Source organism: Echinops telfairi, unplaced genomic scaffold, assembly GCF_000313985.2.
Source record: "Echinops telfairi isolate 266 unplaced genomic scaffold, ASM31398v2 ScPeMD7_7458;HRSCAF=8496, whole genome shotgun sequence".
Lineage (NCBI taxonomy): Eukaryota > Metazoa > Chordata > Mammalia > Afrosoricida > Tenrecidae > Echinops > Echinops telfairi.
In genome coordinates, this window is record NW_022111358.1 from 26,733,535 (window position 1) to 26,744,609 (window position 11,075).

General features: G+C 50.9%; 1 protein-coding gene and 1 non-coding gene across 2 annotated transcripts in view; one reads left to right on the forward strand and one right to left on the reverse strand.

The window, feature by feature from the left end:
• Positions 1 to 2,028: 2,028 nt before the first annotated feature.
• TRNAN-GUU lies at positions 2,029 to 2,102 on the reverse strand. Its single transcript has one exon. It is a non-coding gene; the product is annotated as a tRNA-Asn (tRNA).
• An 867-nt stretch (positions 2,103 to 2,969) lies between these two features.
• Positions 2,970 to 11,075, forward strand: part of PSMB3 (proteasome 20S subunit beta 3) — a 13,444-nt gene continuing 5,338 nt past the window's right edge. Inside the window, exons 1-3 of the mRNA XM_004707100.2 lie at positions 2,970 to 3,113; positions 3,442 to 3,626; positions 5,324 to 5,431. Coding sequence (XP_004707157.1) covers positions 3,111 to 3,113; positions 3,442 to 3,626; positions 5,324 to 5,431 — 296 coding nt within the window. The 5' untranslated portion in view covers positions 2,970 to 3,110. The remainder of the gene's footprint in view (positions 3,114 to 3,441; positions 3,627 to 5,323; positions 5,432 to 11,075) is intronic.

An 11,075-nucleotide genomic window follows, 5' to 3' on the forward strand; every position in this document is an offset into this window, starting at 1 on the left:
GGGGAGGATGGGCACGAGAGATAACCACCCAGAATGGGTGGACCGGGGTCAGGCCGAAGGAGGGCCCTAGATCGATCGATCGGGTCACCTACTTCCAAGTCCCTGCACCCGGAGGGACCCCAAAGGACAAGGAGCTTTGGAGCGGACACGCCCACTGTCCTCAGGGCAAGTGTGTTACCGACATCCTAGACTCTTGTTTGGAAAGATGATCTTCCTCTGACCCCCCAGGTGCTGAGTAGAGTTGACTCACCTGAGCTCCACAGGTACCCTCTCTCTGCCCCTCAGTTCTGGTTAGAAGGGGCCCCAGGGTAAGAGAAACCAGCAGAGGCTTTGGGAAGATCTCAGCCCTAAAACACACACCACCACCACCCCTTGGGCGCACTCCAGTTGAATCCTGGAGTGTGGCCCTAGGGGCCAGTGCTCATGGGTGGTCCATTCTTTTATTCTGCAGACAGGTATAAATTGTCACAGAGCAGGAGTATGCTGAAGACCCTCAGCTAGTGAACCTAATTTCTAACTAAATTTTTTTGTTTTTGTTTGGTTGGTTTCTTCAGTCCTCATTAACCTGTCCCCAGTTTACTGGGCCTTTCTCTTTTATCAGGAAAACCTTCTGACCAAACCCTTCTCACACCTGATGTTCTTTGGTTTCCCAGCCGTTATTCCATCCAGAAGCGCCAACCACAAGCCACTGTCAAACTGTGCACTAGGCGCAGGGGACAAAGCAGTTGCTCTATCTGAGCTCTGTGCGTTGCTTAGCTCAGAAGCTAAACCCTAAGGGATACCAGTGCCAGGGGAGCTCATGGGAAGGGTTGGCTAGGTTGCTAGTGGTTGCAAGAGTGACCCTCACCTTCTGAGAGTGGGTGAGTACTGAGCAGGGGCTTCTAGAAGCCTCCTTTAAGCCACATCCGGAGAAGAGTCCAGGCATGCTTCAAGGGAACTGCTTTAGAGAGCCCTCCCTGGTAAACGAGGTGCTTCTGCCCAGCACCCTGGGATGGTCTCTGGCAACACTAGCAGCCGGTGCTTCCCTCTCCGTTTGGTGTTTGCGGCATTATCTCACAGGACACTCTAGCTGACGATTACCCATGAAAGAGTCACTATGCCAGCCGAGTAGGGAGTAGCAGCTCCCAGAGGGCAGAAACCCGGGAAATCTAGGGAATAACTTCCAGCACATAAGATGAGCTACCAGGAGGGGAAGGCCCCTGAGAGATGGTGATGTGGGTAGGAGAAGGCGGTGCCTGGTGCTTTTATAACTGGCTTTAACCGCCCTTCAGGGCGGCTATGAGTCGGAACTGACTTCACAGCACAGGGTTTTGGGTTTAGGTTTAGGTACCTCTCTGTTCTTTATGTAAACCCTTCTCTCGCTCCTCCAGGATTTCCGCTTCTATCTCCCCACCCACCTCCCCATTTTAGTGCTGAACATTTCTGGGGAGAAAATCTTTCTTTTGTTGTTTTCCATGTAGGATGCTCTTCGTGTGAAATGCTTCTCTCTCCCCCTCTCTCTTTCTCCCCTTCGACATGCTTCTTTCTCTCCCCACTCCATTGAACCTCCCTGTATCTGGTTAGGGTCTCCCTTTCTTACCATTGTTTCTCTTCTTGCCTCGGTTTGACTGCCTTCCCCCTCAGTCTCTTTCCTTCCAACTGGAATATTCCGATCGTTACATCCATTGAAACAGACAATGGGAAGCTGTACCGCCTCCGGTGCAAATTTGTACTTATTCTTACAAAACATGCAACCGCCAGACAAAAACCTGTCTTTGCCTTTCTTGCAATTCCAGCTGGGGGGTGGGGGGGTGGAGAGTGAATGGTGGAGGAAAGAGACAGGAGAAATTATCCTATTTATAGACTGAACAGTGAACTTTCAACGATGGCCCCCTAATTTGCTATATAAAATGGTTGCTTCTGCCATTACAAAAAAAAAATCTCACTGTTCAGTAGTTAGGAGTTAAAAAAACAAACTACTTTTATTCTTACTAGGGGAGAAGAACCTATAGTCTCAAAAATGGGCGGAGGGGGGAATAAAAGACTCAGCGTCCCTGGGTGGGCTTGAACCACCAACCTTTCGGTTAACAGCCGAACGCGCTAACCGATTGCGCCACAGAGACCACAGTAGCCGTCTTGCGGCTGTGAGTCAAGTCAATGGGAGCGAGGCTATGACGGCGCAGGAACTACACCCGAAGCTGGGCAATGTGGTTACAGAGGTTGAACCCAAGAGAGAAACGGAAGAGGGCTGGCACAGCGGGGCAGTGCAGAGCACGGTCCGCCTCTGTTACCCTCAGAATCTACTTTGGGCGACGTGGAGCATATTTCGACTGGGGGGGGGGTCTGCAAAAGAGCCACCACCGGTCTTCAAATCTCTTCTTTGCAGCTAAGTATCTGGCTCCCTGCAATCAAGGAGATTGCGACTTTCTAGGACAGAATCCAGCTGCCTCCGTGGGGTTCAGAGGCTGTAACTCTGTACTACAGGGAGTAGAACGCCTCCTCTTTTGCCCGTGGATCCAATGGTGGCTTCGAACGGATGACCTTGCAGTTAGCTCAAAACGTCAGCCAAGGAATACCCTCAACGCTCTCATCCTCATGTCATTAAATATGCACTTACCATGAACATCTATTTACCTCCCACAGCCTAGGCGCTCTGCTAAGCTAGTGAGCATCTAGATTCTAGCCTTGCACACAATAAGTCTCTAATAAGAACTTCTAGGGTAAATAAATGAGGCCGAATGAGAAGGGCGCCCGACTCCTACAGAGTGCCGGCAAGTGCTCCTGCAGCCATTGCGCGGCACCACGGCCCCGTCCTCCCCGCCCCGCCCTCCGTCCCGGGCCGCCGGCGTGTAGGTCCGCCGCGATCCCGGCGTGCTCCGCGAGCAGGCCACTTCCGCCTCCCGTGACTCTACACTTCGCGCTTTCCGCCCTCCCACTGGCCTCTCAGCCAAACTACCTAGTACTGGTGATTGACGGACACGTGCAGCCAACCGGAAGCCGAGCTGTCCGGAAGAATCAGCCTCTCGCCCTATGAGGAGGAGGCAGCGAGGACGGTTGCGCGGCGACAACCTGCGCGGGTTTGCTGGAATCGCGGCGGCGGCGGCGACTGGGGGCTCTGTTCCACTGCAATCATGGTGAGATGGCTCGAGGAAGAGGGACATGGGCTAGGAATTGAGGAAGGAGAAGGGAGCCAAGGGAGGTTTGGGGGGCGTAGAGGGCCTGTAGTCAATGGAAAGCAGAGGCACCAGTTTGAAGGGGAACGAACCGCGGTGAAGACCCAAGGGGTGTGGGGCGCTTCTCGCGGGCACCCTGGGCAATCTCAGAGGTGGAGTTCGAGGCGTCCAGTCGCCTCCACAATGGAGGACGGGACCCCACTCCAGGAGCCTCCAGAGCAGGCACTGGACCCAGGGCTGTGGACACAGGCCCCTCACCCTGGGCCCCTTCGCCCCCAATCTACCCTAGTCGATTATGTCCTACAATGGCGGGGCCGTCATGGCCATGAAAGGGAAGAACTGTGTGGCCATCGCGGCGGACAGGCGCTTCGGGATTCAGGCCCAGATGGTGACCACAGACTTCCAGAAGATCTTCCCCATGGGAGACCGTCTGTACATCGGCCTGGCAGGGCTCGCCACGGACGTCCAGACCGTGTAAGTGTCAGTCCCCCACCATGCCTTTTGGAGGCATGCCGGGCGTCCCGAGCGGCCGTGCTGACCGTCATCTGTTGAGCTTGTCCGGCGTCTGAGACTTTGACGGCACCATGAGATAGTCCTGGTGGTGCAGCTGCTAACGGAAAGGTCCACTGATGCACAGGAGAAAGATGTGTGTCAGAATCGACTCTGGCAATGGGTTTTGGCGTTTTCCGGCGATGTAGAAATGTACCCCACCCGGCTTTTACCCACCTTTTCTTTGTGCTGGGTGATGTGGAAAGCACCTTACATAGAGGAAGGAGCTCATTAAGCCAATCAACAGCATCACCGTGTTGCCGTCCCATTTTACAGATGAGGCAGGATTTCAGAAAATGTCTAGATGAATGGCAGAGCCAGGCCTCCTGGACCCCAAAACCAGTCCTTAAAGAACTCCAGATCTAGTTGAGAGACAGGACAAGAAGGTAACTAGTGCATAAGGAGTTGGTGGATACTAATTACCAGGTAATCAGCTAGTTGACAATGATTATGTAACTTGGAGAAAGAGGCTGGGTGATGAAATAGGCTATTGTAATGGCCCAGGTGTGGTAGTCATGGCAGCAAACCATTGCTGTCGAATCAATTCTAACTCAGTCACCATGTCTGACATGGTAGAATTGCCCCTGTGGGTTTCCGAGGCTGAAACCCACATCTTTATGGGAGCAAAAAGCCTCGTTTTTTGAAGTGCCTAGTGGGTTGGAACTGCTGACTTTATGGTTAGCAGCCCAACTTATAAGCTCCTATGCCACTGGGGCCCTTTAACGAGCCGTCGAAGCTCCTTGGGTAGCGGAGAGGCAAAGAAGGAACCTGTGTCTTTACCTGCTCTGAAGATCAGGACCCGGCATAGACACAAGCCTGGGCTGTCTCACAGGTGATCCCGGTTGTGCACATGTCAACTGAAACGAAGCTATTGGGAGGACTCGTTCTGAGGGAAAGACTGCTTTGCGTTTCGATGCCAGTGTTAAGGTGACAGGGCAGAACCAGTTGAAACATACAAGCAGGTAGGCTTTTGAAATGGCATCTCAAGAATGGAGAGGAAGTGATGGTTTGAAGCTGTGGGAGCAGACTCTGGGGCAGCAAAGCATGGAGAAGAGAACAATAAGCCGCCCTTCCCAAGCCGGGCCCTGCTGAGGCGGAAGGCCAGGGTAGAGTTTCCAGAGGGGTGATGTGGTCAGAGGCGCCAGGCATCTCATGAAGCTGGTAACAGAGGACTTTGCCATGGCCCCGTCCTGTCTCTCCCTGCCGGGGTCTTCACTGTGTCCCATCTTCCCGTGCACAGGGAGGTGAGTGGGAAGATGAGTAAGAGCTCCGTAAGTCTGGGCTCTCTTACCCATTGCTCTGCCCAGTGTAAGTTTTCCTACAAGTAGTGGGGAAGAGCTGTGCATTTTAATGTAGATAAATTATGCCTCAAAGCGGGGGGATCCTTTCCTGCTCCCCCTACTTCCCAAAAGAGCATGGGAAGGAAGAGTAGCAGAGGAACACGTCTGCAGGTGATAAGTGTGGGGGCCTTGAGTCTTGAACTCGGAAGGAGAGTCTCTTGGCAGGTACTGAGATGGTATGTCCCTCACCTTACCTCTTGGCTTCCACAGGCTGGCCTTTGGGTGGCCATTAGGGGGTATGCAGCAACGACTCCCATCTTTCATTTTTCCCTCCCACTGCAGTGCCCAGCGCCTCAAGTTCCGGCTGAACCTCTACGAGCTGAAGGAAGGTCGGCAGATCAAGCCCTACACGCTCATGAGCATGGTGGCCAACCTCCTGTATGAGAAACGGTGAGTGGGCAGGTAGTTCTAGCAACCCGGGAATCTTGGACCAGGACCAAGGTAGACCTTTAGGATTGGTAAGTATGGGGAGCCTTGAGATATTCCCCTTTATTCTCTTCGCTTCTCACTTGGAGGGCAATATCCTGATTTAAAGGGAGCCTTTGGTGGTGGTGTAGTAGTTAAGCATTGGTCTGCTAAACTCAAGGTCAGCGATTCAAAACCACCAGCCTCTCTATAGGAGAAAGGTGAGGCTTTCGACTTCCGTGAAGAGTTACAGCCTCAGAAACCTGCAGGGGCAGTTTCTACCCTGTCCTGGAGGCTTGCTCGGTTGAGTCCGCATGGACTCGATGGGCATGAGTTTGGTTTTGGTGTCCTGGCTCAATGGCCCGGTCTGTCTGGTCCTATCTGACCTTCAGATGGGAAGGGAAAGGCTTACTTCAAAAGAAGGCAGAGGGAGCACGGGTAGCAGACGAGCTTGGTTCTGTGGAGCAGAGGGAGCCTCGGAACTGACTGTGTTCGATTTTGAGCGTACCCTTTGAGTACTTGACCAAGAGACAAGGAGGAACCTTATAAGTCAAGGACTCAGTGCAGATAGTGGGGTGGAACTGAAGGAAGAGCCATGGACACACTGTCCCCATTCACCACTGCGCAAAAGCTGGTGACAAAAATACAAACTGTGTTAGTCTGGGAAGACTAGAAAACCATTCATAGACACTCGTGTATAAGAAAGAGGTTTGTATACAAGAGCAGTTAAAAACATTAAGAAAACATCCCAGCCCAGTCCAGATCAAGTCAATAAATCCAATATTGGCCCATATATCCAGTACCAATCTATAAAGTCCACTTCTCCCTCACGAAACACATGCAATGACACCAAATGCAGGGAGATCACAGGCCAGTGGGTGGGAAGTCTTGTGGATTCAGTGGCGGCATAAGCATCTCTGTACTGGCAGGGGTCTCCATGTGGCTTCTCCAGCTCCGGAGGTCTAGCATAGCTCTGCGCCTTGTCAGCTGAGAGTCTCTCAGGGAGTCAGCAGAGAGAGAGTGTGTGTCTCCCACCTCTAAGGAAAAATTACAGGAATTCCCAGAATCCTCAGGGAAAGACCATGCCCACACAGAGGCCTCATTGGTTATACAATGATTGACAGTCTAGACTCCACCCCTTCACTCATAATCTTCTCTAATTAACAACAGATTACATAACTGCCACACAAACTAAGTTTTTTTTTTAGTTAACTGTTTTTCTTTACTTTTTAACACCTTAGGTAACAGTAAGTTAATCATGCTGAGTGAAGTTAAACACTATAACTAATTTTAAAGCTGAGATAGATGTACACCATGATGTACACCACATGCTGATCACCTTTTTATCTTGAAAGAGTTTAATTTTCAGTGTTGAGAAGTTAGCCCCCAAAGTTACCTGTACGTTCAGCATCTGTTCATGTCCTTAGCTGTGAAATGCATATGCATAAGTGATGGCCACTCTGCTCACCAAAAATCCCGAGTGGAGAAGGGCTTACGGACTTTTAAAATGGATTTACATGGAGGAGGAGTCTTAGCCCATCGGGAAAATGACTCGCGTTTAGTTACGTATTTTGTAACGTGTTTATTGAGAAGAATAAACACGGCACGGGGCATTGAGGTTGGCCTGGACAATCCCGCAAGGAGGATGGTTTTACAGCAGAAGAGGCGTGAGTAGTGATTGGTGCACACGAGCAGTGGGGGAAAAACTCCTTATGGACCCCAGACGGTTCACCCAGCCCCTCTGTGTGTGAGGCATGCAATTCAGTGCTGACTCTCATCGGCAGTGCCTTGGCATCAGAGTCATTACAAGTGTAGGTGTGGGCCCAAAACGGGGTGGGGGCTCTCCCAAGTTCAAGTTAGTGCTCAGTTCATCCAAATCATCTTGTCGTCATCTTCTTCTTTTTAGCTTATTAAAAGGAAAAATACAAAATGTAAAATGTCATGCTCGGGCCCATTTGAGAAACAGTGGGCCCTCCTCAGTGCCTTCTTTCACTCTAGAATTCGTTTGTTTGAAATGTTTTCTTTTCTTTGTTTTTTAAAGATAATTTTATTGGGGGCTCTTATAACAACCCATACATCAATTGTATCAAGCATATATGTACTTAATGTTGCCAGCATCATTTTCTAAACATTTACTTTCTTTAGGAGCCTTTAATGTCAGCTCTTCTTTTTTCCCTACTGCCCTCCCACCCCATGACCCCTTGATAAATTATGGTATATGCTCGAGTATAAGCCAACCCGAATATCAACCTAGGCACCGAATTTTACCATGGGAACTGCATTAAAAATGTGCTGAAAAACTTGGCTTATAAACGAGTGTATGCGGTATAAATTACTAGTATTTTCATATCTTATACTGACCGTGGTCTCCCTTCACCCACGTTTCTGTTGCTCCTCCCCCTGGGGGGTGGGGGTGTATGTGTCAAATCATTTCGATTGGTTCCCCCTTCCTTGCCTGTTCTCCCCTTCTAGTATGGCCACTCCCATTTCTGTTCCTGAGGGGTTTATCTGATCTGGATTCCATGTGTCCTGAGCTCTAATCTGTACTAGTGTACATGCCTGGTCTAGCCGGAACTGAAAGGCAGGACTGGGGTCATGATAGTGGGGGGTGAAGAAGCCTCAAGGAACCAGAGGAACATTGTGTGTTTCATCAGTGGTGTACTGAGCCCTGGTTGACTCATCCCGTCCTTGTGACCCTTCTGTGGGGGGATATTCCATTGTCTACAGATGGGTTTTGGGTCTCTGCTCTGACCCCCCTCGTTCTTAACCATATGTTTTGGGTCTTCTGGTGCCTGTTAACAGAACCCGTTGACACCTCATGATCGCATTGGCTGGTGTGCTTCTTCCATGTGGGCTTGTTGCTTCTCAGATAGCCACTTATTGAAGCCTTTACGACTTAGATACTATATCTTTTGATAGCCAGACACCATCAGCTTTCTTCACCACATTTGCTTATGCACACATTGTCTTTAGGGACCTTGCCAGGAGGGTGAGCTCCACAGAATTCCAGGTTGCTGGAACACAGTGCTCTTGCGTTGAGGAGGACTTGAGCAGAGGCCCAAAGCCAGCCCTCTTCCTCAATGTATTGCCATATAGATATATGTGCATAGACCAATAGCTCTGTTTTTATGAATCAGTATATTCGCGTAAGTGTACACCTATGTGTATACCTCTATCCATAGCTTTGCTTCCTACATCTTTCCTGTTTTCTTTTACCTTTCTCCTGGCCCACCATCACCCTCACCCTTCTTCTCCTCTTAGTAATTCCTGCCTCTCAGCTAGATTGCTGCTGCTCCAACACCTCCAGGATCTCTACATCCTCCTCGTTGACTTCAGTTCCCTAGTTCCCCGTCTGTGGTGGTTTGCTCACCGCTCCCTCCCTGCCGCCTCCTCCTCCACGTCCCTCTGGGACTTGTTTCTCCTTAGGCTTGCTTCTCATGCCTGTCTTACATAGGTGGGCAAAACAACAATAAAGAGACAAAAGAGTGAATGCAAAGAGGAGAGAGAAACTAACAAAAACCCCAAACCATAAAAGCATAGCTAATCCCAGGACTGTCTGCTGGCCTCTATGACTATCTCCCCACCGGTCCTGCGGGGTTCCAGGAACTGCCCCTCCTAGCCTGAAGTCTGTCTTGGGGACTCCTCAGGGTCTGTGACTTGGCTTTGCTCCCATTGCTGATCTGTTACGTTCCCTTCATGGTTCTCACCTCTGTGTGGTGGGGGTCAGACCACTCACACTGCGCCAGTGTCCCCATATTGTCCTCTGTCACGGTAGCTCCAGCAAGGGACATCATGTCGAGCTGTTGGCCTTACAGTCCTCTGTGCCCTAGCAGCTCCGGGCAGAGCCGTCCTCAGGGTTGATGTGCCGGTTTGGGGTCTAGTCCCTCCCTCTCTCTCCTTCTCGGTCTGCTTCTGTGTGGGTGTGGCTGGCCCCTCTCCCCAACCTGTAGGTTTGGTGTTGTCCTCTGTAGCACCTACTTACGGGGTGAGGGTGGGGGGTCAGTTTGGCTAGGACTGGGGCCGGCCGGGGATTGGCTGGAAGTTTTTAACCAGGTCAGTTTCCCATCCGCCAGTTCATGTACATTCATTGTGTTTCATCTCGTTGATTGCCAGCCCCACAGTGTAATGGCCTTTCTTTCACTTCCTCCTTGAGTTTCATGTTCCCATTCCTCCTCCTCCTCTCCTAACTCCTGAACTCTGTCCTGGGTGAAAGCCTCCCACCCCCATCCCAAATGCTTGATGATTGTTAGCTGTGAGGACCTTCACCGCTCTAGTTTCAGCTCGCTCCCCGGACACACCTGCCTACTGTTGGGCTGCACCTTGAGCCATAGAGCTGATTTCCTTCCCCCCTGGAGGTGCCGGGTTCTTGAACAAGTCTCTGTTTGACGAGTGAGCTAGTCATTCTTCTTTATGAACTTAAGTTCTGCTGCACATTTTCCTCCCATGCCGCCGGAGACCTTCCATGGTGAACTGGTCAGAGCAGCTGGTCGTGGGAGTGGGGCCCCACATCCTTCTCGTGGTCTCAGTAGAAGAAACTGATGTCCACATGGTCTCTTAGTCCTTTGGAAGAACGGTTTTCTTTGTCTTGGTCTTCTTCGCATTTCTTTTCTCCAGCTAGGGGAAGACAGTCATTGGGCCTGAGATGCCACTATTGTGCTCTTAAGACCACAGCTGCTGCCCACCAAAGTTGGATGTAGAACCATGTCTTCATAAACTCGCTTACACCAATTAACTTTGGTGCCCCCAAGACTATGGTCCTGATTCCCCCCAGGCCCAGCGACTCATTCCCTTAAGGACTGAGTTTCTAACTAAGTTTTAACAGCTTTGCCTCCTGCCTCCTCCACCACATTCATGAATTGCAGCAAAGGTGAATTCCCATGAACCAGCCCATAGCGATTCTGGTCTCCACAAGCCCTTCAGCCTGTGTGCTCACCCAGGCACGGGCTCGTCTGACCGCAGTGCTTACCTCGGCTGCCCTTACTCTTACTGTCCTTCCAGTGCCTCCTGCGACTTTGCCACCGTTTTTGTCTCCCTCCCTCTCAGTGAATATTGCCTTCCCTTTCCTTCAGCCCGGGTAATCACCCTCCGTCTCCTTCCCCCGGCAATCATGGGAGAATGGTTCTCCTAGTGCAGTGGTTCTCCGAATGCCACGACCCTTCCTCATGTCGTGGTGACCCCCAACCATAAAATCATTTTTGTTGCTACTTCACTGTCGTTTTGCTACTGTTAGGAATTGGGCGACCCCTGTGAAAGGGTCAGCTGACCCCCAAAGGGCTATCAACCCACAGGTTGAGAACCGTTGTGTCTCATGTGAAAACCTTTCCTAGACTTTTTCTAATCGCGTTCTCACACAAGTGTTTGTCCTGGGGACTGACTAATTCCACTCAGCGTCACGTCCCCAAGGCGGTCCCTATGTGTGGTTGGCACGCCATGCTTCCACTGACAGGCATGTAGGTTGTATGGGCATTGCTTCAGCTAACGGGACTGTGCCTGCAGCCATTCAGTCTTGGCTCTTCTTCCTTGGTATCTTAACCATTTTATTGACATAAAATTCATATGCCATAGACTGTTAGCCAGTGACTTCTCCTAAGGGATTTCTGTTTCCGACTTGGCACTGTATCCCGGGGCG